General features: G+C 43.5%; 2 protein-coding genes across 5 annotated transcripts in view; one reads left to right on the forward strand and one right to left on the reverse strand.

Annotated features, from left to right (window-relative positions):
* The window catches only part of ITIH2 (inter-alpha-trypsin inhibitor heavy chain 2), a 32,982-nt gene extending 24,008 nt beyond the window's left edge, over nt 1-8,974 (forward strand). The window contains exons 15-21 of the mRNA XM_074573223.1: nt 149-321; nt 3,029-3,163; nt 5,378-5,491; nt 6,112-6,310; nt 7,157-7,329; nt 8,062-8,173; nt 8,602-8,974. Coding sequence (XP_074429324.1) covers nt 149-321; nt 3,029-3,163; nt 5,378-5,491; nt 6,112-6,310; nt 7,157-7,329; nt 8,062-8,173; nt 8,602-8,749 — 1,054 coding nt within the window. The 3' untranslated portion in view covers nt 8,750-8,974. The remainder of the gene's footprint in view (nt 1-148; nt 322-3,028; nt 3,164-5,377; nt 5,492-6,111; nt 6,311-7,156; nt 7,330-8,061; nt 8,174-8,601) is intronic.
* A 2,552-nt stretch (nt 8,975-11,526) lies between these two features.
* On the reverse strand, nt 11,527-27,436 carry KIN (Kin17 DNA and RNA binding protein). Of its 4 annotated transcripts, none has more exons than XM_074573224.1 (13): nt 27,232-27,436; nt 24,718-24,812; nt 23,772-23,815; nt 23,517-23,639; nt 22,417-22,598; nt 20,808-20,856; nt 20,429-20,486; nt 16,763-16,883; nt 16,234-16,284; nt 15,476-15,544; nt 14,330-14,429; nt 13,257-13,357; nt 11,527-11,785 (listed from the first exon to the last, which is right to left on the reverse strand). In XM_074573224.1, the coding sequence occupies exons 1-13, from the start codon at nt 27,343-27,345 to the stop codon at nt 11,723-11,725; spliced, it is 1,170 nt and encodes a 389-aa protein (XP_074429325.1). In that variant the 5' UTR covers nt 27,346-27,436; the 3' UTR covers nt 11,527-11,722. The 4 variants fall into 4 exon arrangements, 2 of the variants coding, with proteins under 2 accessions (XP_074429325.1, XP_074429326.1); XM_074573225.1 differs by having other exon boundaries at nt 16,763-16,886; nt 27,232-27,418; XR_012585296.1 differs by lacking the exons at nt 11,527-11,785; nt 13,257-13,357 and adding an exon at nt 15,989-16,110 and having other exon boundaries at nt 14,359-14,429; nt 16,763-16,886; nt 27,232-27,417.
* Between the last annotated feature and the right edge of the window lie 5 nt (nt 27,437-27,441).

Consider the following 27,441-nt stretch of genomic DNA (forward strand, 5'->3'; position numbering starts at 1 on the left):
CTTACGGAGAGCGAATTCACACAGGCCCTTACCCTTTCCTTCTTGCAACACCTACCAGTTTGTCTCTATGATTGCTCTGTGGAGGCATTGTCATGGCAGCTGCTCTGCTGAGATGCTAACCACGCCTTCTGTTTTGTTTTCCACCCAGAAACACAGCCCCCACTGCAGCTTTGAAGAGGAACATCACCAAATCCATCCTACAGATGTCACTTGACCATCACATCGTTACCCCCTTCACAGCCATGCTGATAGAGAACGCCGAAAAGGATGAGATAATGCTGGCAGACCAGCCCAAAGACCCCAGAAGGGGCTGCTGCCCAGGTCAGTGTCTCAGTCTGTCTCACTCTACCTCTCACTTTGGTTTTGTTCTTCTTGTGTTGGAAGAACAGCTGTGTTCATTGTTCATTCTGGGTGTTTGTGCTTATAGGATAGCCTGTATTTTCAGTGAAAGATGACCAAATTTTCAGCCAGTTTGAGAGCATCCTGTTACACAAGTGGTCTCTGGAGCCATAGGCTTCAGTGAGGTCTAAACGTACCAACATTGCAATGACGAGGTTTCCAACAAGCCTGCGATGTCACACATTGAACATCATCTTACTGGGGTAGATATGTTTAGTTCCCTGCACTGAAGCTGTAGAATTGACTAAACTGTATCTTAGCACCACTTTAAAGCCTTGGAAGCTTCCTATGATTATTACCAATCAGCCATGAGCCTACATGGAATCTGAGTTGTCCTAACAACAGAGAGTCCTTCTTTAATTAAACTTATGGATTTCTCCTTTAAAACCATTACTTCTATATGTATTGTGAGGTCCTTGTTACAGCAACTTCATGCCTAACTAAACGAGGTGGGGTTGGCTTCTTCTGGCATTGTATGGTAGGGTCAGTCTCAAAGTGGCAGCTGTTGACACACGTGGCTGTGTAGTAGATCCAGCGTCATCCCTGCATAGCCTTGTGCTTCCAGTGAAATTTAACAGCAGCTATTTTGCGCCCTCCCCAGTCAGAGACTTGAAAAAGCACAACTGCTGCTGTCAAGAAAACACTACCAGTGCTTCACAATGGAAGCACTGAAAGTAAAAGATCAACTCATTGAACAACTGAGTTTAGTGATTTAAAACCTATTAATAAATGGGAGAGTTTACAATGGGTTGTGAAGGAGAGAAACAACCTACATTACAGCAGCAGCCAACATCATCTGTCTGGCATTTCTCGCTGGAAGTGATTGTGACTTTGCTGAAATCCCATGCACATGTCCTGCATGCTCTCCTTCTCCTGGATAACTATAAAAATGTCCTGGTACTGGCTCAATGAAACGGGGGATTTATGTCTGTCAATTGGAGTTTTTTTGGTTCGTTTATTCTTCTTTTCAATTTTAAAGTCTGCAGCTGAGACGCAAAGAGAAATCAAATAGTTCTTATTTATGCTGCATGCTACAACTCGAGTTCAAGGAGTGTCTGGATGACCCCGTTGGTCATATGGTTTAGTTTTAGGTAGTCCTGGGACGAGCAGGGCGTTGGACTCATGATACTTGTGGGTCCCTTCCAACTCAAGATACTCTATGATTCTATGGTTCTGTGACCTCACAACCACCAAACAGTCTAGCACAGTTTATCATGTGTTGCATTAGCGCATAATGAATTCATTACACGTGCACCAGCTGACTACTTCAGAGCATAATTATCTTGATTTAGAAGACGCAGAGGACTTAAATGACTTTAAGATAGGTTTTTGTGTCTTTGTGTTCGGCGGAATAGTCAAAACTTAACAGTGCTGAAATCGGGGTCGAGGCACCTGTGGGTTTCAGGGACAGTGGGACATGGCTCTTGAAACTTAGCAGAGGACAGAGCTTGTGAAAATCATATCAAAGCAAATCTGTGCTTAGGATTGTGCAACACCTGAGCTGTACCAAAAAGTTTGTATATTCAAGGCATGGAATGGGTAATAGATTTTTCTGTCTGTCCTTACACAACTCCCAGCAGAGCTGCACGGTCTGCTTTCACAGACAGAGACTGGGTCTTCCGCTGAAATCACGCGCTTTTCAAAGAGTTGGCTAATTGTTCTTTTATCATGACAGACTTATTGCGAAACTGGACTGTGCATGGGAGAGCTTCTTCGTGCACAATAGTTTGTGAAATTAATATCAACTGGAAACTCGTGAGCCTCTGTCCAATTTTTGGTTCCTGGATTATCTGTGCTTTCACATGTAGCTGTGCTAATAGAAATAACACTGTGCGAGTAAAAACAGCTGATGGTCTGAATTAGGGGTTCAAGAAAGGAGATGCTGACAGAGATTTTGAAGACCCAGCTGTGCAATATTCTGTTCTGCTGTTGTCCCCCAGCTCCTTCTTCCCCTTACTGCTCTTTAAAGCAGGGCCAGCAGGTAGGAATATGTGTCCTGCTTCAGCTCTTGACATTCTCAGCCCAACATGTGAAAACAAACAATCATTTAAGAACATATTGCTTGATGAACTAAGTGGGAGAGAGAGAACACATGTTACTTTCTCCTGCCTCTGTCTCAGCAGAGACCTCTAGCAGAAGGGGACATGTTAGAGGATCATATTTTAAATGCTTGTGCTTAGTTGCAACCTTTATACATGTAGGTCATCCTAGGGCATGCAGAAAGAGTCCCACCTTTTTTCTCAGGCATCCCAAACCCGGGATCCAAGTCAGCAAAGCTTTTACCACAAGCTAAATTTTTAAAATTCAGCTTTTTGTTTGTCAAAACACTAAAGCCATTGCATTGGGTGCTTTGCTAACGTGGGGCCTATTCACATGAAGAAGTCAAGGTCCATTTTTCACCAATAGCTTATGGTTTGCTCGACTGCCCTGGTAAGTCATATTCCTCTGGTGGAGACACTGGAGTAAATCCATCCTAACTTCATTGTACAAATCGGTCTGTTGTAAAGAGTGTCGCGCCTGCGTTACATCGGTACAACGACATCGGGCTCTGTCTGCGTTACTTTAAAAAATAAACTATTAAATGTGTCAGCACTAGCAAAAAAACCTAATTATGACTGTCATTTAACAGGTACTCTAGGATTAACTCCAAATGCACCTAATAATAACAAAGGTATCCCAGCCTGGGCCAATGTCACGGCTGTACCAGTCAGCTTCACGCCTGAGCAAAGGAGTCCTCCTGTGTCCTCTCTGAGCATAAACAGAGGTAAAAGCTACAGTATTTCTCTGCAAAGAAACACCAGACAGCAACACTCACCACCCAATAAACAAATAAAGGTGATAAAACCAAAGTTAGTGGGCACTTTGGGAATTTGAGCTTCTGTGACAAGATGCTAAGCCCTGTAACGATGGAGTCAATCAGCTGTCCTAATTTTTCTTGTTGGCTTTTCTGAACTCTTGTAGAAGCTGTATCTTCATTTAGGGGCTAGTCCACAAGAGAACAACTCAACTGCTGGGAGTAGCTGATGAAGCTACTTCACTGCTGGCGCAGAGGACATCAGTGTGAAAGGTCCTCCATACAGTCCCTGCTGAAGATCTGAGCAGGGCACAATCACGCGCATCCCACATCACAGCCACCTCAGTCCAATTTTTGCAAATCCATCTAGCGCCCGAGGATTAAGCTTTTCTTTATAAAACATTGAGTCATTTTGACTTTGAATAGAGGAACCTGTAAAAATGCGCTCTACGTTACAAGCCTGAGACTAGTTTAGATCCCAATAGGATCCCAGCGACCCCATCTTCTGCTGCGTCCTTCCCTGAGGCGGAGGCTGCTTACTGAGCTTACATTCGGCTTCTCAGCAGTAGCAAAGTTAATGTAAAGTTACCGCCACTGTGAATGACACAAGTGCTCTGCGGTCGATAAAAATCTCTGAAGGCACTGATGACTGATGGATCCTGTTAATGCTTGGGCCTTTGCCACAGATTAGTGCCTGCTTAAACAAACCAGCTGGGAGAACCATTGCCTATAAAAGCAGCGCAACTACAGTAACTCTGGGAGTGCCTGTGTGCGGGTGTGTGTATTTACGTAGCTATCAAACAAAGAGCTATCAAACTCCTTCTCAGCATAGCTCACGGGTTAATCTAAGACTTTGGATAGCCAAGAAACTGCTTGGAGAAGAAGGTGAGCAAGGCAAAAAGTTACCTGTCCATCTCATATCCATCTTCATGGTTGGACTCGATCATCTGAAAGGTCCCTTCCAACCTAGGCAATTCTATGATCTCATACATGTATTTTGCACTGGAAATTCTTCTTGTTCCTGGAGCCGTTGATCAGAATAGGCCTTGGCATCAAGCTGAGGAAGATCAAGCAGCTGGTGAGAATAAAGAAAAATGGTTGAGGTCCGCATTCAAGAGATTCAATAAATTCAAAAGATTCAAGACTTCACCCCTTTGAGGGTACCTACCCTACCATCTCCTGTGAAGACATTACTGGTCAAGGGTCTAAGATTTGTCTAGTGCACAGGAAGCGTTAAATAAATCCAAAAGATGAGGAACACCAGTGAATCAATGGAAGCTGGCGTGGCTATCCTCACAGGCAACACTAGTATGGGCATCTCTCTGAATGTTGACAGGGAGATGTCAACCACCACCAAACCAGTAAGAGCTGGACACTTCAAGACAAGACTGGAGGCAGCTGCCTTCAGTGACTGGTGCAGCTGTTTTGACTCATTTGAGGCAAATTTTAAAGAACATATGACTTTCAGAGGGGCCCAATCCCACCAGTGTGTTACATATACTGTGAGAAAAAGTCCTGGATTGTATTCCTCAGGGGAGTTGGTAGGCAGGATGTATCTTTACCCAACATCAGTATGGTGGTACGGACTTGTAACATGTCTGAGAGCTTCTTAGTTTGAGAGAGTGATGTCCCAGGAGCTTGCCACTTCTAGAAATAGACAGTAGCTGGGCATGAAGGGGGACGTGGATCTTAGTTTTGAACAGAAGTGTCACCCAAGTCCTGCTTTCTGTGCCTTGCGTCCTTTCCTGGATCTAGGCCTCAAAGACTTGTCTGTCTGGTGTCCAGATGGGTTCTTGGACTCACCTGGAGGCTGACTTCCACCATGAAAAAGTAAAGCTCAGCTTCTAGAACTCCAGGTTGAGCCTATGGCACCCTTGCGTGCAGCTGACCAGTTAAACCAGTAGTTCACTGCATTTGGTGGTGCTCCTCAAGCCAGTAATGTCATGTCCTTTCCTTAAACAGGGGAAATATATGAGGAAAAAGCGTCCAAGGGGCTTTTGTAAGGAGCATCTGAGAACTTCCTTAGTTCCTGCAGGGGTGGAAAGGGCCCTTGTCCTACTCTGAGGAGTCCCAAAAATGCTTCAAAATCCTCCAAGGAAGGTGTCTCAGTTTTTGTGTCCCTTACCTCTAGGGCAGGTACCTCTAGGGCCTGCTCCTCACGCCTGTTTCTTTTCTATGTTTCAGTTGACAATGACCCACATTTCATCATACACCTGCCCCAGAGCCAAAGGAACATCTGCTTCAATATCAACTCAGAGCCTGGAAAGATCCTAAACTTGGTTTCTGATCCTGGTACTGGTAAGGGAATAAAACATGGTTTACTATGACACACTTTTCTTCTCTCAGGTCTGAAAGATGTTCAGAGGGAGCAGGGGAAATGCCTGCAGGGAGGACTCTGTGCTACCAGGCTTGTGGCCAGCAGCTTGAGGGAAGTGGTTATTTCCTTCCACATCTGGAATACTCTGCCCGGTTTGAGGCTTGCCGCTACAAGAAAGATGGCGACAAACTGGATCAAATCCAGTGGTGGCCACCAAGACGATTATGGGGCTGGAGCACAGGAGGTACACGGAGCGGATGAGACAGTTGGGTTTGGTCAATCTTAAAAAAAGACCCATGGTGAATCTTGCTGCTGTCTACAACCACCTAATCAGATGGTAAAGATGGAGCCTGACACATCTCCAAGATGCATAGCTAAAGGACAAGAGGCAACAGAAACAAGTTGCAACAGGTGAAATTCAGAGTAGGAGTGAGCTATTAGGAAAAACTTTTTCATTGTGAGGGTGATTCTATGATTCTATCCTTCTGTGATGGACACGTGTTTCTGTTAATCCCATGGTAATTCCTGCTGAGATCAGAACTCCAAGTCTCTAGGTGATGCTCCAAGATTTAGGCAACATCTGCTTCTCTGCTCTTTATAGGAGTTGTGGTCAATGGGCAGCTCGTTGGGGCCAAGAAAACAGAGAATAAGAAACTCAACACATACTTCGGCAAAATCGGGTTTTATTTTAAAAACAAAGGCCTGAAAGTGGAGGTCACCACAGAAACGATAACACTGAAAGATGGATCTTATGGCATCACACTGAGGTGGTCTGACACAGGGCACATCATTCGGAAACAGTAAGTTGCTGAGCGTTTGTTGTCTGCCTTATGGAAACCATTTGCGACACAACATTGGACAGACCCAGCTACAAGAGAGATCCAGGTCACAGAGTGCCCACATATGGGCATGTGAATCATCTAGATGTCTGAGCTCTCGTTAGAGTTAATTAAATTAGGCAGTAGGGCCAAGAGAGCGATTCAGTTGACCAGACACAAGTAGAAAGAGCTGAATCCCTCTCCCTACTGCTGACTGCATTAGCTAAGACCAGGATTCAGTTGCCTACACACAAGCACCCAACGTTATCTGAGATGCCTTCAGGGTTCCTGACGTGATGGGAGACATGACTCACAACATACAGATCTTCACCTGCAGATTAACAGCTAGCAGCCATGTTGAACACCCTACAGCACTAGACACCCACTTAGGCAACTGGATCACTTCAAAAATCTCCATTCATTGTAGCAAGAGCTTAAATTTATAGAGCAAGGTTTGGTTGTGGAAGCCCCATCCTTGGAGGTGTTCAAGGCCAGGCTGGATGGGGCTTTGAGCAACCTGGTTTAGTGGGAGGTGTCCCTGCCCATGGCAGGGGGGTTGGAACTAGATGGTCTTTAAGGTCCCTTCTAACCCAAACCATTCTATGATTCTATGGTTGCCTGAACATTGGTATGAGGTATCTGTCCTGTTAGGCATTGTCTTGCCAGACCTCTGGGTACCACTCCCAAGGCTGTGGCTTTCTGATGGATCGCCTGTCATGTCTGTCAGCCCTGTGAGGTTGTTCTGGATGCCTGAGAGCATCTCAAGGGGCCTGAGAGCTTATGTGTGGGCAGCTGGACTGAGCCCTTCCTTTGGTTCATCTCTGCTAGGCTTCTCATATCCGTGAAGAAAGAAAGTAACGTTACGATCACCGTGGGTGAGGAGATGTCCTTCATGGTTTTGCTGCACCGCGTGTGGAAGAATCACCCAGTTAATGTTGACTTCCTGGGAATCTACATTCCCCCTGAAAACCAGCTCTCTCCTGAAGCCCACGGGCTGATAGGTAAGGCTGCAGGTCGGGCGGTGGGAATGGTGGGGCACTAGGAAGGGTTTTTCCCAGAGCCTTGAGTGAATTTGTTGGTGTCTATGTCCTGATGGGAAAGGTGTGAAAATTATTCAAGTGGGGAAGATTCCTGTAATGCCCTGGAAGCCCCAAGAACAGTGTAGAACACCACGGACCACGAGATTACTCCTTCTCCCAGCTGGGGAGGGTGTTTTCAAAACAGATCACAGGACTTGGTGACACTGTGACAGGGCTTTCCTGTCCTGGCTAATCTGCCGCTGGTTGAAAATAAAAAGGCTGAAACGAACCTCCCAAACCTTCTTTCTGGGAAGGCTTCTGTGCAAACATTTGTAACACAGCTCTCCCCTGAAGGACAGCCCTTTTCTGGCAATGATCCGAAATAAAAACAAGGGAAAATCAGCCCTCTGCACCCTGGACCCACCCAAGGCGCCTTTTAAGATGTGGGAATCCTGAGCAGCGGAGGTTGTTTTCCCAAATACTCTTCACAGCTCCCGTCTGCTTTCTTAGAAGTTGGCTGGCTCAAAAGCAGAGCTTTTTACTCTCCCAGTGTGGGTGATCCGATAGCGCTGGTGACACGGTGCCCTGTGATCCACGCAGGCACGGTTTGCCTGCTGCAGCTAGTTTGGTTTTCCAAAAAGTGCCCGGCAGCAGCTTAGATGAAAGCCTCAAAGGTTAGGACATGCAAAGAGCTTTAAACCTCTCTTTGATCAGGTCAGTTTGCATCTGAACCAGAAGTGTATATCCACCACCAAAGACCTGGGCAAGCTCCAGAGAAACCACAAGCCACCATGGAAGTAAAAGGCAACAAGCTCACCGTTACCAGGTAGGAATAATGCGCTTTATTGCTCTCTTTCTAAATCTGACTTTTTTTTAATGATTTCAATGACTGCAGGCTTATTCACTCTCAAGGATCTTGGGGAAAAAAATCCAAATCTGGTTTTAGGAGTTGGCAAAACCTGGGACAAGCTGGGTTCTTCCATATTTGTGCAAGAACTATTCTGTCCTTAGAGCTGCCCAGCATCTGAGCTTGGACAGGCCGTGTAAAAGTGCCTGGGACTCCCATGAAAGGACGCACGAGGCCATAGAACTGTAAAATTCCCTGCATTTTGTGGTTGTTTCCACTCTCTGCTGGTGGAAGACACATATCTCACCACTTTGGCAGAGCAGCGCCACGAATAAGCAGGATTATCGATGTCTTCTTGTCTACTTGTCGTGTCGTGACCCTCATTTTGGGTGTCCTCTTCCTCGCAGGGGCTTGCAGAAGGACTACAGGACGGACCGCGTGCTCGGGACCGATGTGCAGTGCTGGTTTGTGCACAACAGCGGGAAAGGTTTCATAGATGGCCACTACAAAGATTACCTCGTCCCTCACCTGTACAGCTTTTTGAAGAAACCCTGAATGCTCCAACACGAAACCTGTTTATTACAAAATTTTCTTATCTGCTCCTTCACGCCCAAACAACTCTTCCAAACAGTAGCTGTCAGCCTATCGAGCCAGATCAAGCAAAGGTGACTTCACCACAATTTGCTTTATAAACGATCAGCATTTCAAAGCAATGTAACTCCCTTTTCCATTAAAAAAATGAAATCTGGAATAAAGTGACATGCTGGGTTGTAGTAGGTATCTTCCTCTTGCCGTGTCTGATTTATTGCATAGTAAACTCCATTAAAAATGTCAACTACTTTGTAATACCCATTTCACAGTAGACTCGTAACAGCATTGTGGCTCCTGCAGCGTGGGTGACACACACGACCAGATTTAATGCCTACACCTTTGCTTTTTCAAATTGCTGGGAAAATGTTAGTTCATACACTGCGGGACTGGGCAAAAAGGAGGACGTGCATTAGATGTAAAGGAAATGTAACAGAAAAGGAACATGGGCTCTGCAATGAGGAGTCTCCAGTCTTTAAGGATGGGCTAAGCAGTGGTGCGGAATGTCCTTGAAATAAGTGATGCTGCCATACTGCAGGAAAATTAATTTACATGAATCTTAAGACAACCTCTAGCCTATTTTTTGGTGAAAATTTAAACATCACAGCGGAGTTCACACACAGATACAAATCTGGGAAAGCAGGAAACATTCAGATTACATAGAAATCACCGTCAGTACTAAAAACTTCCCTTCCAATGAGATTAGCTCCCAAAAGATGCTGTATTCGGCAATGAATGACATCAGTAGTGAAACAAATATACATGTACCTAGAGCCAAATTTAAAACTCTGCTTTTTGGCAACCTTAGAAAAAAATGTTGGCCAGATTCTTCTCAGCAGCCCTAATCTAGGCAGGGGACTCAAGAAATCTACTTGCCATTCTCAACTCTAGTTTTCGTCACTTAGGAACTAAAGGCTGGTACACGATCTTTCCTGCAGCCACGGTGCCAGGAGTGAGATCAATGTGTTTTAAGTGTCTCCTCAAAGTAACTCTCGGAAGCGTAAGCAACTTCCCTTCAAGCCATTCACCCTTTCTTTGAGCTCATTTATTGGCTTTGGCCTCCACCACATCCTGCTGCAGTGAGTTCCCCAGTTCAACTAGGCTCTTGGTGGGGGGAAAACCTGTCACGTGTGTTTTTAAATCCCTGAATCAGTAATTCCAGTGTCTGTTTCCCACCTTGTATGCGAATACAAGCAGTGAATAATCATTTTCTGGTCTTCTCCACACCATTTTTAACTTAACATGTCTACTACATTCACTCTATTTTTTTTCAGACTCCAGAACGTTAAGTGTAATTATTTTCAGCGATACAGAAGCTGTTACGTTCCTTCACTTACCCTCGTTACTCTCCCACATACCCCTGCTCCCTCAGTACCTGTTCTTTGGGAAAGGGCAGAGCTGTCTACACCACCCAGGTTGCACAAAGAGCCTGGATTTACAGACAAGCCTGTCTCCTGCCTCCAGTTCCCTTCCTCATACTTCTCCATTCTTTAGATAGCGCGTCGCTGCTTGACTATTCAGTCTGCCTTGACTCTGCCTTGCATTTACGGCGGGATCCCTGGAAAGCCGCTTGACGTCCTGCGTGAGGTTATTTCAGGCTACTCCAGACAGCAGCTGTTTCACTAAACCTCTGCAGTCTTTCCGTTCTCCTGCAGGGGTCCCCTGGAAACCACAAATCAACAAGACAGTGAACCTTTGAGGCAAGGAAAGGGACAAGGAACAGTGACTTTTGCCTCTAGTGACCTTGAACTTTTAAACTGCAACATACCTGAGAGCATCAGGCCCTTTTCAGCCCTCAGCTGAGATCTCCTCTGAAGGGCCGGGGGCTATCGGTTCCAGAGACACACAACCTCTGCAGGGGCAGGCTGGACCATCAGGGGCCGATTTCTATTTTGCCTGGGACAACTTGCATCCTTCTTTTTACACAAACGAGACAGTGCACCAGCAGGGCACTTTACTGGGCTCTTTGGTGGATGTAAACCAACAGACGCCTTACGTGTTTTAAAAGCTGGTAAGAAATACACTGACCTAGGAAAGGTTAATGTTTATTCCAGAACTGCCTTAGAAATTAAACATTGTACAAAATGTGACTTTTTTTTTTAAATAAAAAAGTAATGTTACATCATTTAGCATGAGTAATCTTACTCATGTACAGAACTAAAATGGAAGCATGAACAAAGGAAAAGGCTCCAGAAAACCAAACCAGCAATCACCAATTCGTATCTGTGCACACTTCAGCTGGCATCCTAAAAACCCCACCAGTTAACATCCACCTTGGAGTCCGTATGAAGACAAATTGCATAATAGTACTATTAGGAACCCTGACAAACACGATGATGGAGGAGTGATGACTTGGATTCTACTGTCGCTGATGTGCTAACCAAAAATAAGTTGGTGACAGCACTGAATAAACCAGACCATTCTTCGAAAAATCCAGGAAAATAATCCCTTGCAGCACTGTTACCTTACTGCTATTCTCCTAATCCCTTCCCTTGTTCCTGCCGCCAGAACTCAATTTTGGCTGCGGATTGAGAAGTGTGCTGTTTAAACTCCACTGGCTCCGACACACGCTGCCTGCCTCAAGCAGCTATTTGTGGGTAATTCTCACTCTTACAGAACTCCTAACATTCTTCAGTAAATAAAATACTCCATCTTGCAGCTATCTGCTATATTTTACAAAAGGAAATTGAACCAAATATTATAACATAACTTTGACACAGAATCAGATGAAATATTTCCACTGGTAAGATTTCCACAAACACTTTATGTAACAAATAGTGATCTTTAAATAAATCCAGTTTGTTTGTGGTTCATTTCTATATACATTATAAATACATACACACGCAGTTAGAACCCTGACATGGTAGAGTCTCGTGCCTGCCTGCAAGGTGCCAAAAAGATGTTCTGGGGAACCAAAATCTCTGATCCACGATTAGTGCCTCAGGCGAGTTTGGAAATGTCTTCATACTGGATATCTTCAACTCGGCGTCCTTTTAGAGGTCCCTGGAGAATATAACCATAGAAGAAATAAGATCACAATATAAACTTGTTTGTTGAATTCCCAATATGGAGCTTAAAGTAAGATAACTAAAGGGGCTGTATGAAATCTTGCCACATTTAGACAATTTTCAAGAAGGACAACCAAAGTGACTAACACTGGAAAGTACAGGCATTAGCACTTTTACTCAGTGCTGCACACACTAAAAGTGACCACTTTTCCGTTTAAGTGCTCTGTCCAAAAGCCACATATAACTGCATGCTGGAGGCTGTACGGGGGGAGGATGCATAGCAGAACGTATCCAAAAACTGCAGGTTTGGGATTTATTCATGACACAATGTTCTCTGTTTCATTATTTTCAATCTGACCAGAGGATGTGACAGGGGCCTCAACACCGTCCCAGAACTTTCAGGACACTTTTTGTGTTAGTTCAAGTCCTTGCAGTTTTTGGGGCGAAGACAGCAGCTGTTTTGAATTAATTCACTGTGAATTTGTAAGTAGTACAAGATGTAATTTTGAATACAAACTTCTTATATACAAAAATCCTGGTCACCCTACAATCAATACAAAAATGCTCACAGACTTCACTGGTTTCCAGAAGTAGTTTCACCCATTTTAATTTATAGACTCAGAGTTCATGCAGGAATCTTAACACCTACAAGCATCAGAAACTAGAGAAAAACTATCCTCGCTTTCCAAGACCAATGCGATCATGATCCTTAGCTCCAACCAAAGCTCCTTCTGCCTGGTTAGGACATCTGCACAGTCGCTTCTCAAGCAAATTCTCCAGAATCCAGCATGGGCCGAGTTTCTGCAGCCCTTCTTTGCAGAGGATCCTAACTGGGTCTCTCTCCTGCAAGCTGTGTTTATGAAATCTGACTTTGAACCAACATCCTCTCTGCTATATCAATGAGTTTAAAGATTGGTTTTGCAGAGAACAAAGAAGTAGCCACACAGACATGCTGACGTGACCTAATTTTAGCACAGAAAAAGGTGATATTTAAAAAAAAAAAAGCCACCCTCCCCTCAAAAAAAACCCTACCATAATTGTTACCCATGAACAAGACAACAAATATGCACATAAAACCCCACGTTCAGTCTGGAAGGGGCAGGAGAAAATTCACCTCCTTGCATATTTCACATTTTTTTATCTTCCCACAAAATAGTACAACAACAGCTACACTCAAAATAAACATACAAAACATTTTGCAAGTCTCTTTCAAGTTCAAAACTTGCTAAATACAGCATCCTGGCATCTTTTTAAAGGCAAATAGCAGAGCATTAGTCTGCAATGTGGAATACATGGCTGTTTTCCTACTGGTTGGGAATAGGGGGGAGGTGACCACAGCAATTTGCACACCATAAATCCCACCTGTAAGACAGGATTAATGGCACCATCTTTCTTTGTGAAAGTTCTCCAATACACAGATGGAAAGCGCTCTACACAAACAAGATCTTGCAGTGTTTGATACTTACAGAGTCGATGATTATTGTCGCTGAAAATCGCTTTTCGTTGATAGATTCCAAGATGCCTTCGTTTCCCCTGTAACCACCATTTAACACCATCACTTTCTTGCCTGAAAAACGAGAAATAGGAAAACAGTTACACAACAGGGCTCCCAACTTCTTTTGATGGAGTTGTGTTCGACTCCACTGACAGCTGAGGGAGAGAAGGTTTCTCCCAGCAGCTCCAGAAAGCAGCACCAGCTTTGCCTTACAGCCTGCCCACTTCCAAAGCGCACCTACGTTTACTGCTCCAGGCTATGCTGATACTGTGGGCAGAAACCACCCAAACTACAGCAGGGAAAGAAGGCAAAGCTGTTTCTCCCACATCCCATTCCCTGGACATCAATCCTAGCGCAAGGGTGGGCAGAGCTCACCTTCAAGTACCGTTATGCCAAAGAGCACACACGGACACCATCAACCAGCTCTTCACCAGCTGCAGAAATGCAGATGCAGCACAGGTCTGTTGAAGAATCTGTGAATCCCCAAATCCTGCATCCTGTTTCCCTCTACGCTGATATTGTTCTGCCTACTGCTACCCCGACCGTTCCCTGAAATACCGGGCAGATGCTACACACAAACATTGGTGTGTACCAGCCAAAGAAACACCAGTGAAACAAACAAGAGATGAGGTAAGCTTTGACAAGTGCCCACAGCTATCTGAGGTATGACTTTTGGAAGTAAGATACAGGCTAAATATGACCGAGGGCTCTGCAGGGCTCCCAGAGATGCTTCCTGGCAGCTGAAGAGAGGTGCTCTCATCTCGTCAAATGAACTGATTCCTAAAGCACTCCTGTCTCCTCAGAAAAGAATCTAATTCTTACAAGAAGGGACTGTGAAGACTCAAAGCAGAAGCAATCTTATAATTCCCTTGAAAGTAACGAGAGGATATTTGGTAAATGATATGGGTAGCTCACAAAACGCTGTCCCAAGAGCAAGATGGCTCTTGTTATGGTACTTTCAAGTGGATGAATTATAGTTTAAGAGAACTGAAAAGTAAGTTCTGCAGTGACAGCTAAGCTGAGAAACAAAGAAAGTAGCTATACCTGGTGCTGGTATTACAGTTTCTAGATGCGTCTGATCAAGCTTCAGTTTGTCTCCAGAATCAATCATCTTCACAACTGCTGTATATTTGTCAATCACTTCCTGTTGTGAAAGGCAGAGGCCAATCAGAAAAATTAAAAAAAAAAAATCTCTAAATTTACATTTCAAAACTAACAAACTCAGGACCGTGAGTCTGCACTTCTGCTTTTTCAAAAGCAGCAAGGATTTCTGAGCTGTCCTAAAGGCATCCAGCTTCCACAAACTGCTGCCCAGCCCTACTCTGAAGTTACGGCTAGATTAAAAGGGCTCCTCTTGAACATCCATGACGGGTCTAAATGACCACTAATTTCTTCAGCCTTGTCTGAAGGTTTTGTCAACCTTTGGGCCAGCTAGCTTAGCTCTTCTCTCAAAGATCAAGAGTAAATTAGAGGTTTCTTTCCCCCTAAGGGCTGGAAGCCACATAATGACAACAGGAATGCCACCAATCAATGAGGCAAAATGTTACTGATCATGTTTGTGCCCAGCAGGAACCATGTTTCACCTCTCATATTCAGAGGTCAATGGAAGACAGCCATTGCAACTCATAAACCCACTCAGATGTCTATCAAAAAAGCTGTGATTTTGAGATCTATACACTCTTGTCGATCATTCAAAACACACCTGAGTGTCACCTTTGACACTCTTACTAGAGACTGTTGAGCCTTGGACTACCTAATACATCACTTCACTGGCAGTGGCTAAAAGAAAGCATTTCCGAACAACAGAGGAAGGCTTACAGCCTGAGGATTTTGTACGCAAATGGGATCTTGTTCAAAGGCAGCCTGCAGCTTAAATATCAGTGCAAAACTGACTAGTCTGAGATTAAAGCGCAACTGCACTGCTCTTGGTCACATCACATTGACAAAGTGGCTATTCTCCAAGATGGATGTGTTAATAGGGACAAACTATGCAGGACAAAACAGTGCTTAAGAAAGAATCACTGAGTAAATAAAATTAAACAGATTCAGAGATTCACTCCCTGCCCAGTAAAGTTAAGGTGACGTTTCAGCCCTTATCAGCGTTGACTTAAGGATGAACAACTTGCACAATGAAGCAGAACTTCAGAAGCTACGTGATACCAGAAAAACCTAGCCATTTGCACACCTTACCTTCACAACTGCCTTCTTCTTGTGATACTTCTCTCCAAGCTTTTTTGTTACAATTTTTACAACGATTTCCTGGAAGATATGAAAGGAGGAAAAAAAAATAAAGTGCCAAAATATACAAACAACTATACAATTTAAACTAATTGCACACTCAGGTCACTCACTCTGACTCCAACCACAGACTGTACAGCACAGCAAGAAAAAATAGTAAAGACTCAACATTCAGGAACTTGTCTTTATCCTCAAATTATTGCCTCAAAGTAGTATCTCTCAAGACCTTTTTTTTTTTTTTTTTTTACACTTGAACTCAGGATATGATGGGACAGCCCACAAATGGTCAAGGGTAGGACTTTTTCATCTAGAAGACCAGTCAATACGTAAAAGCTGAGATGAGGTCTCGCAGCTCAAAGGCTGACGTTCACTTCCACATCTCTGTGCAAATCAACTGCTATGTAGAAAGAAGAGGGCTGTAAGTAATATCATGATTTAAACATGATCTGTAGGGACTCACAGTACCAACTCGTTAATTAGAGAATTCCACCCCATCTGAGATCAGGCATACGATGCGTCAGACTGCAGATCATGCTCAACCAGAAGAGTAATTCCTCCCAGATACTGTAATATTTCACATTTGGTAGCTTGGAAAATAAGAGTGAATTTAGTTTGGAATCTGCTTTTGGATCTTTACACAAATCAACAGCAGCTTTAGAGATGTAGAATTGCTTGTATGTGCTATAATAAAAATTTTTTAAGACACTTACGGGCTGCAACCAGTAGTCTCTTCGAGATGTTCTTTTCTTCTCCTCTTCAAGCTACAGAACAACAACAAATAATCACCATTTACTTCCTCCTTTCACTGCAGCTTTCCCATGCCTTTGAAAAGCTGAATCAATTCTCCAGGCCCACATCGAATGGGAAATAAAAAAACCCAACCCTAAATAAGGGTAAGTCAGTGTGTGCTTGCTGCATAAAAAAATCAAACTGATGAGATCCAGGAATCCATGATAAAATGATGGAGATTTATATTTGGTTTTGTCAAGTGTTTCTAAACATTTTCTTCTCTTCCAAAATCTGTATTCTTTTACTTCCAACATCTCAGTCGTCTGAGGAATAGGCACAGATGAGCAGCAGAAACCAGTTTTATAGGGGAAGTGGAATCATTTTGCCTGATAAAAGTCTGAATTTCACATGAACTGAAGGTCTGACGTGACTTCAAAGGGATGCCCTGGTAAAAGTGGACATAGCCACAGGCATGGGGTTATAAAGACACAGATCCTCTATGATTATTACCTCCATAATCTCATCCAGTGCAGATTTCTTCTTTTTCTCTTTGGACTGACCAGAGCTATGAGATGATTCTTTTCTTTTAACTGCTCCTTCCACTGTCTTCAGTGCATTTGGTCCAAGGACACTGCTGGAAGAGCAAGATGGTGTTTTCACAGCAGACCTTAAATTGTCTCCTCTCCCAAGATGCATTTGAAGAGCTGGTTGTGCAAAAAGGCCTGCTGATCTATTTAATTTCAGTTGTTCAAGTCACCTTCCAGACCCTGCATACCTCCTTCTCTAGGATTGCATTTGGCAGCTAGAACTGATCTCCTCGAGCTGTAAACTCCATGTCCACTGACGTTTGCTGCTAGCAGTCCAGCAGAATGAAAACAACCTAATGACCAGTTCACCAGTGCAAAAGCAAAGAGTTCATCAAGGACTTGAGTTCAATGGGTAAGAGAAAAGCAGGTCTGCAAATGAGGTTTTCAAATTTGAAAGGACAAACTTGTGGCTTTAGAGAAGCCACCTGGACACAGCAACTCTCAAACATGGTAGACGTCTAGAACTCCTTCCAGACAGAGATACTTAACCTATCTGTCAGAGGGGGGAAAAATACATGGGAATCTGCAGAAAAGGGCTCCACGGCCAGCAAATAAACACCACCTTCACAGTCATATTCAAAATAGGCAAACAGCCTATGAGTTATGAAAGAAAAGAGCAATTAGCACAAAAAGCTATGTCTCAGGGATCAGGGAACATGTAGGTAAAGTGAGAACTGCCTAAAGGCAGGCTGAGTTCAGCCATTTTTATAAAAGACATTCGAATGCAGTAAAAAAATTTAGGTGTTCTCTCATCCAGAAAGATGAAGGCTGCCATGAGGTGGATAGTAAGGTAATATTAGTATGGTCTTACAACAAATTGCATCTTCTGCCTGTGGTGAGGACGTTCAATATACTAGCAAAGGGAAGATACATAATGGAAATGAAGATACAGAAATGGCAGTAGAAACAAAATTGAGAGAAAAATAATTGTATTTCAGAGGAAGACTGGATAATCTCCATAGCAGAGTTCTGGAAGAAAAAGCACATTAAATCACAAATCCAATAGCAAGTACTTAAAATGAAATCTCATAAAGGGTAACACATAATTAAAACATAACAACTGCAGTGCCTACATCTAAGAAGGAAAACGCATCTAGCTGTGAGGTTACTAAGGGATTCCTGGGTGTCAATACTAAAACAAATCTTATTTACCATATTTATTAAGGACCCTGGGACAAAGACTGAGAGACCACCATCACTGTTCAGGTGTGCCATTCCATGTGGAGGACACAAGAATGAACTGGACAACAGAAGGGACTGGTTTATCTTGAAAAGCATGTTTTAAAAAAAAAAAAAGACAAAATTCAACAGCACATTATGCAAGCTCACACACTTTGGAAAAGTTTACTCTGATTACATTCTATCTACTGGGAGCTGTTTAAGAACAACAAAATCAGAAAGGGGTCTGGCTATAATTGCAGTTGACAGCTACCAGTGTGAACCAGCCATGAAAGAGTCAAATGCAATCCTAGGAAGCATCAACACAGACAAGCATTACTGCCTTGCATGAGCCATGGTGACGTTTCCTTTGCAGCATGCACAAATTCCATCGGCTCCCCAGCTCAAGATTAATTAGCTGAAACCAGAACAAGGACATGCAAGGGAAATTCAGAGGATCAGGGGAATGGGGATATGAGGCCAGCACCACGTAAGCCTGTCTGTGCGGCACAGTGAAGGCTGAGAGGCTGAAACTGTTCTCTACAAATACATTGTCTGAGAAAGCAAACACCAGGGAGAAAAATAACTATTTATGTTAAATGCCCACACCAACACGAGAGCAACTGGCTGTGACAACATTTACCCGGGAGATTACAGACAAGATCCTAACCATCAAAGCAAGCAGGTTTTGAAGGAATTTCCCTTGGGATTATAGGGCTGGGGAGACCATAACTGTGTACAATGGAGGCTGACCAGTCTGTGGACAGGACTGTACACTGGCACACTCGTGGGACTGTGGACAGCAGTCAGTGACCTTGATCATAGCTTCTGCTCACTCCTTAATTAGAAGTAATTTTAATCTTACTGGTCCACTGAGTGAGTTAAGCAGGGATTTGAGGATATAAGTTCTTGAGGGAAAAAAGCAATCCCAGTTTGCTCAAGGGCAGGTCCTCCTGTTCTGAGCATTATTCTTACATGAATCCTGAACATCGGAAGCCATGCCTGCAGTGGCAGTGGTGACTCCTAGCTTCATGTGAGCCCCACCGACATTCAAGGAAAGGCACACCTCCTTTCTCACTCCCCTTCTCAGCAAGGCTCCAGCTCCATCTCTGCACCCAACTACCAATATCCAAACGCCCTCAAAACTCTACCATCCACCACCTACGATCTCCTGGTCCTATTTCTGCACCCTGCTCAGGAAATGCAAGTGCCAGGTTTCTGTAGCGTGTGCCGTGAGCATAGAAGGTGTGACGCCAGGAAGTCCTACTGCACGCTGCGCTGGGGGACTGGACATCAGGTTGAACTCAACTGATCCTCAGTAACAGCCAACAGCTGCAGAACACACCTTTAGGCTGACACAGGGAAGCAGTTGCCACATATGACTCTGAAGTGATTCCTGTATCCAGTGACATAAACACTGTCCGGTCACTTTACCATGAAGTGGGTATCCTAATTTTGCTTCTACACTACCATTACAAAGTTTACAAGCATCTCTTATATGCCACGTAAAAATTAGACTACTTGTTATATGATTTCATATTCAACCAAATTTTAGCAAGCACCTTAAGTATTCCTCACTGAAACTATTCAAGTGAGCACCTGAATTAAGTTTCAGGCTCCTCTTAAGCACAAATCAATGCTTTGGGATAATTTACAAGTTTTCCTCAAAGCCTGAAATCTTTATCTATTATTGCAAAGAACTACTTTATTGTCTCATTTTCTGCCTGGCATATCTCCCATCAGATACCTTATCTAAGAGCTGAGCTTGTGATGAGAGGAAGGCTTTCGTTTTACCTGCAATACATTTAATTACAATATTGCCTCACATGAAAAGAGGTACTGCTCATCAAACGGTTTCACAGACTGCTATAAGTCAGTATTGTTTGCATTATTGATCCCTTTTGTCCTGCGTTGCTCATGGTTATACGGTGACAATTAAATGCACGAGCTTTAGAAAGATTTACATCAGGGAGATTCAGCTTCTTAAATGATGGTCAGAGAAAGTATTACCTCCAATTAGACAAGGCAATCAAGCCTTTTAGGAACCAAAATTAACAAGTCATGAGTACCCATTCATAGCAGGCAGCTGGGACTAGATGGCATTCACTTCAAATGCTGACTGGATCCCTTAGACACCCTCTCACATAACGGTATCTTCCCAGAGCAACCTATAACTGCCTATTACTTTATGGGCATCTGCCATGAAGCTTAGAGAATTCAAGAAATCTCCTCACAGCACACATTTAAGACATATTCATTCATCCATTTTAAATACAAGATGAACCATGAAATCACCCAGCATCCCCTCCTGAATAACGTGACAGGATGAGATAATAGACTCCAAATATTTTAGGACAAGATACATCTTCCTGCCCATACAAATACCATCGTCATTGCAACAGTAAGGGTTGCCCTTAAATTCTTTTCTCACCTTGTTTTGGAAGATGCTGCTATTGAAGTACTTGCTCCTTTGTTTAAATTAAATGTAACTAAAAAATAAAAAGACATTACTCTATTTCTATCTTTAAATATAACTGCATTGAAGGATGTTACAATTTTTAAAATCTGTAAATTGAAAAGATCATAAATTTGAACATATTCATTAATCTATATTTTGGTTAAGCTTTTAAAATAAATTACTTTAAACATTATAAGGAGGAATACTCTGTACTTCCATATTCCAGTGCTCTTTATAATTGATCTCAAAGCAATTTATGAAGCACCGAGCAGGCCTCAGCGCTCATCTTGTTTTCATCACAAAATCAGCTTCAGTAGGTTCTAGAAAATTGCATACAGAAAAATCTGGTTACCTTTTTCTTCTTCATTTTCTCTATTCAGTTCAGTATAGACCGGCTTTTCCTGCCAAAACACAAAACACATTTCAAGAGTCAAACAGAAAACTGAGCCAACATACCATTTTTTGGTGATCATTGATTAGCTCAGTTTTACAGCCTACCGCAAGATTATTACAAGTAACTGTAATATTCAACCTGGCTTGATTCATAAGAAGATTATAAATTGAAACTGTTATCTCATTACAGGCTCCTGTGCAAAATTCTCTAATTAACACACTCTGCAGAGATGCTGTCTAAACTTGCTCAATTCCAGCGTGAAAGGAAAGTGGCCCTGCTGTAGCAGTTTTCTCTATTTGAGCCAGCACAATTAGACTGGTTTCTGGACAGACTGATAACTCAAAGAAGGAAATTCTGGAATCTTTCCATATTTTTAGCACCCAAGGCTCACACCATTTAAATTTCAATTAGTTTTAAATCAGGAAAAAGATAATTGTTTACAACAGCATTTAAATGGTGCCTATCAATACCCAGGATCAAATGGGAGGTCCCAGTCCCAGGCAACAACGTGTATGGAAGTCATGGAATGACGCCAAATAAACAGATCCCAAATACCACACCAGCACTATCAAAATAAAACTTTTCACTATGCAGATTTAACTATGTCTCCCCCCGGTTACTTATCTCAGTGTCTCCACTATACAAGGTACTTGTTATTTGCAGCCCTAAAAGCTGTGAAATACCATAAATGAAGACACGTCATGCTGGTTACTGTATTGTTTACTCTCCCTTCCTAAATTCAAGAGTGATTTTTGAATCACTAATCACGTGAAGAGCAGCAATTATTACTCCTTTAGTACTAAAGCAAGCCAGATACAAAGTAACTCCAAGTTTTCCTCCAGAGCAGGTTATAATCTAAGATAATTGTGCAACAGAAAATTCAGAACGTAAGTGAACTGATGTGGTGATTCAAGTAGGGAAGAAGACAGTCTAAATCAAAGTCTGAAATAGTGCGGATCAGACACTAGGGACACAGGATACAAATCTAGTAGATTCAAAATCACAACAAATCTTAAAAGGGGCTGAAAACTCTGCTTTTATTTATTGGTTGATCGATTGAAACTGTGATTCCATGGAGGACCTTGATGTTCATCAGCTGTAAAAACCACCAGCAACAGGATACAAATCTAGTAGATTCAAAATCACAACAAATCTAAAAGGGGCTGAAAACTCTGCTGTTATTTATTTATTTATTGCACCTGTGATTCCATAGGGGACCTTGATGTTCATCAGCTGTAAAAACCACTAGCAAGTTGTTTAGTCAAGGAAACGTAACAAGTTGCAATTTCAGCAGAAGCCAGTTAGTCAAGGCTGCTATCAGAAGTATCTGGGAGAATACTATACCTTGTGGCTTAGAAAAGAATAGCAATGCAGCCAAACATGCCCTCTGCTCCCCAGTTTCAACTGGTGATGAGCTTGTAACCTGAGGCATGAAGCTTACTCATCATCTTCTAGCCGACTGCAAAGGAAATACCAGGGCAAGGATTCCAGCATCATCAAATTAACCATTAAGTTAACCAAGAGAGGTTTTGAGCTGAAGGTTGACATAAAGTGCAATTTTCCTCACCAGTTCTTTCCCCTCCAAACCTCTTCTGACTTGTTGTTCAATGAATTTAGCAGTTTTTTCTTCATCATCAAGGTCCTGTTTCTTCTTCCTCTCTTGCTCTTGCTGCCTGCGAATAGTCTCTGGGTCTCTATCAATATATTGAATATACCAGCCTTTTGGAGTCTCATCAACCTTGCAAAGACCTAAAAAGTCAATGAAAGATAAAGTAAGATTCATACTCACAGAAGCAAGCAAGGGATAAAGAAAATATCAAGATCATTTTCACAGTCCCTGTTCACTGTAACAATGCAAATACTTTACCAAAGACAATGTACTCCTTACTGGCCTGGTAAAATTGACTTGGAATTATCTTTAGTATCTGTTTCTGCCCTTCAGCTAGCTGGTTCTAGTTGGAAATAGGCCAGAGTACATAATAGAGTAGACTGTTTTATAATACTTTCCTTATTGAAGAAAATGCTTCCTTCCCACTGTTTTAACAAGGAAGAAAAAAGAAATCTAACATATATAAACAATATATCAAAATCATACTAAAGGAAACCTTACTACGCCACGCTATTGTTACTAACTCTCACTAGAGTGACTTTTCAAACACTACATGACTCATGAACGTATCCTGTAGGACGCAGGCAATCCATGCCAAGGTAAACTTTCTGCCATACCACGGTGCCATTTCATCTCTCTTCCTCCCACTGAACACAAAACTTCCAGGGATGAAAACGACTGCTCGGTTCTTGTCACCTTAAATATGGAAGGATCCTGCAGTCTTAAGAAATGCTCTATCATGGTGTTTAATTTTTAAATGGCAACTGTTAGAAGTTGATTTAGAATTTAGTAAGACCTCTAGTAAATATAGACCAACAGATGAAACAAGGAAAGGTTCATAACTGACGCATTTATCTCAGACTTTTGCTTTTTCATAAGCAAATTCCTAATGGTTAGCACAGAAATACGTTTGGACATCTGTAAATATATACATGGGAGGGGAGGAGAAGAAAGAAAAAGTAAACGGGAGAATTAACATAAATGTTTACTGACCACTTATCAGCAATGCAACTACCCAATAATTTTAAAACTTCCCAACCCTGAGCAACTACATTTACCTTCTCTCCCCAGCCATTTAGTAAAATCAGTCAGCGTCTCCCACTGCGTGGCATTCATGTGGATGTGCTCTCGATGACTGATATATTCATTGTACACAATATTATTGTGGACTCTCTTTGTTCCTGAAATACAGAATTATTATTATTATTATTAAATATAAATATGGGACCTAGGAGAAAGCAACGAAAACTTCTTGCACTGAACTAATAAAAGACACCAAAAACAAACAAGCAAAGAAACAGTGAAATATTTACCAAATCGCCTCCTGAGCAGTTCTAGGAAATCATTTCGGAATTCCCTTGGGGGATAAAAAGAAAGTATTTCAGTAAAACTTTACTAATTACAAAGCAATTTTGTATTGTCATTAACAATGAAATATCTGCAGTATAAAAATGAGTATTCTTTTGAACGGATCATGATGAAATTCAGACACTCATTTCCCTTTTTCAATAAAGTAGCATTAAATGCGGTATGTATCCACAAAGAAACACAATATGGTGCCGGCACAGACAAGTTTAATCTTCAAAAGGATAATACCCTTTCAAAGGGATAAAATAGAAAGAACAAAATCTCAACACTTCTCACTAATTGCTGGTATTTCGTTACCAGGTATCTTCACAGGTTGACTGACACAAAACACGGGGCAGGGCAAAGGGCAGCGGTGGGAGATGGGGTAGACTGATCACTCATCTCACCGCTAATTCACGGGCTCAAGTATAAAGCCTCACTTCAAGCTCGCGTTGAAGACAGCTCCAGTCAACCCAGCTGTCATGTAGGTCAGCTGGACAAAGGACTGGGAGACACCATGGGACATCAGTCCCACCCCTGACTTGTTATCTCTCTGTAATGGTTCTTTTAGCTCTTTGTAACTCTGCATGTGGCAGTCATGTAGCTGGGGCAGAAAGGTGACACACTTTGTAACACAGAGCAACTTAAAACGGGACTCAGACACAGGATAAAACTGTCAAATTTGATTAAACATCACGGCCCCCTGAAACTTCTTAAATGTGTTCAAATATGGCATCGCCTAAATTTTTTTCCAAATTGCCATTAAAAAAAAGAGATTATACCAAAATGTATCAGAATAAAGTGTTTTCAATGGAACACGATTGGGCCTGGAGAGGTATGGCTGTGCAGATGTAATACAGGAATGAAGACCTGGGTCTTTAACACAGCAAATATAAAATGTAGCAAACTTACTCAGAAAAGTAATCCATGAATTGCTGAGGATTTTCAGAAGCCAGCAGCAATTGCCTCTGGTGGGACTCAGACATGCAATGACATTTGAAGCCATTCTATAAAATAAAAATAAATACTTTGTCTCAATTTGCAACACTCGCACAGCTGAAGAGTATTAAAAATAATGTTTTATAAGTGGAATTTCTTGAAGGCTCCACAGAAAACACATTAACTCAGCCATAGCCTACACGGGATGTTTGTTCCTCCTGACTGGGCAAGCCAGAAACAAAATTCATCCCAAGGCCAAGAGTCTTATGACAAACTGTGAAACTGGTTACGAGACAGGACATTCCAGTGGTCCTCTTTGCTCCTTGTGGAATGGGACAGATGTGGCACCACCCAGGTCCATCCCGGTGCTTGTGTGAGAGCACTGGAAACGTTTGCTGGCTCCTACCTGACCAAACACTGACACTAGATGTGTGTAAGGAGGGGACGGTGTCCTGGCAGTGGTCAAGCTGTGGACTGCGATAGTTTGGCCACCTCTGGCACAGGACTGAAGTCATCAGAGCTCCCCAAAAAGCACAGACATAGGACATTTGATCACATCCTGCTTTTGTCTAATATATCATAATATGATTACATCTACAGCAAATTTACTTCCATGGGAGCCCTGTTCCCCCTCACGAAAAGATCTGGTTGCAATGCAGTGAACCTTTTTTGCTTCTAGTCACTGAGAAGAGAATAAGACTTGAGCTTCTCAGGTGAAAGGGAGAGGGGGGTGGAAATAGCTGAAGAACAAGACAAACATCCACAGGATGCTTTACTTCTCTAAGGCACGTTAAAAGAGGCTATTCATGGAGAATGGAAAACTAAAAGCACAGTAAGTGCAAGTGGAGGTACTCTGGGAGCACAGCTTTGGTGGAAATCGGGAAGAAGAGGACGCTCACGTCCCATGGACTTCTGGGTCCAAGTAAATAGACAAGTGAAAAGAAGAGGAGAAAGCTTCAGAGAAAAAGCTTCTCTTCATAACAGGAGAAGAAGAGAAGAAACTGAGGCAGAATCTGAAGGAAGGAGTCCTCAATACAGGAAAGACATAGACTTGTTGGTGCAGGTCCAGAGGAGGGACACAAAAATTACCGGAGTGCTGGAGCACCTCTGCTGTGAGGACAGGCTGAGACAGTTAGGGGTGTTCAGCCTGGAGAAGAGAAGGCTTCAGGGAGACCTTATTGTGTATTGTGACCTTTCGGTACTTAAAGGTGGTTTATAAGAAAGATGGGGACAAACTTTTTAGCAGGGCCCGTTGCGACAGGACAAGGGGTAATGGTTTTGAACTAAAAGAGAGAAGATTTAGACTAGATATAAGGAAGAAATTTTTTACAATGAGGGTGGTGAAACCCTGGCCCAGGTTGCCCAGAGCGGTGGGAGATGCCCCATTCCTGGAAACATTCAAGGTCAGGTTGGACGAGGCTCTGAGCTACCTGATCTAGTTGAAGATGTCCCTGCTCATTGCAGGACATTTGGTCTAGATGGCCTTTAAAGATCCCTTCCAATCCAAACCATTGTAAGTTTCTATGATCCTATGAAAGGAAACCTCACAGTGCTCCAGATGTACAACCCCTTGGGCATGTCGCCGTACCTAGTCTGTCCCCAAGGGAAATCATGGCTACTCTCTACTCCCCTCTGAGGCAGATGGGAGCCACCTAATTCTTAACCCCACCAACCTCTCAAGGTGTGTGTGAAGGAATCACCCTTCCAGGGGGTTTGGGCGCACCCTGTGCTCCTTCTCACCCTGGGCTGATCAGTCATTCTGCAGGGGACTGAACATCCCCAAAGATGTATCAGGTCCAACACACTCTCTCCAAAGTGGACGAGGACTTCTCCCATAGGAGATCCCCTTGGGATCCCCCACCCACAGCAATTGGGAACCCTCCAAGTCCCACTAATCTGCCCCCAAGAGGACTGTGTTCCATACAAGAGAGACTGGGGACCCCGAAGGGAGAATAAGGGCCCTCTCCAATGCTCCCCTAAAGAGAGTCAGGGCTCCCTGTGCCCTCAGCAAGTGAGGCCAGTGTGCTCCCTAGAAGGATTGTACCCCACAGATGAAATCAGAGCCCCCACAAAGAGACTATGGACACTTACAAGGGGAATCTGGACCAGCCCTGTAACCCCCCACAAGGGAACTGGGGAGCCCTACAAGCTTATGAGAACACATACACCCTAAGGCGATCACAGACACCCCAAGAGGATTGGGGACCCCAACAAGGGCGGCCGGACCCCCTCCGTGTCCCCCTCAATGTCATGGGGACGCTTACAAGGGGGATCGGAGCCCCCACAAGAGGATTGAGGATGCCAGCCGCCGGGATATGTGCCCCCCTGTGTACCCCAGAAGAACGGCCCCGCTCAAGGGGACGAGGCTTCCCTCCCAGGAGGGTCGGAGCCCCTCAGGGCCCCTCACGGACGAATCGCCCCCCTCGAGAAACCGAGGCCTGCCGCGCTCGCCGGCCGCAGGCCCGGCCACCGCCGGGGCGGCCTTACCTCATCGCGGCACTGCTTCTGACACATCTGGCAGTACCAGCGCAGCTTCTGCAGCCCCTTGGACTTGATGCGGTTGGCGATGGCCTTAGGGCTGAGGAAATCCGACTTCCCCATGGCGGCGGCGACAGCGCTGACCCTCCACCACCCCACTCCCGGACCCTGACCCCCGCCGGAAGCGTCCGCCGCCGCCCCGGAAGCACTTCCCGCCCC

Source organism: Larus michahellis, chromosome 1, assembly GCF_964199755.1.
Source record: "Larus michahellis chromosome 1, bLarMic1.1, whole genome shotgun sequence".
NCBI lineage: Eukaryota > Metazoa > Chordata > Aves > Charadriiformes > Laridae > Larus > Larus michahellis.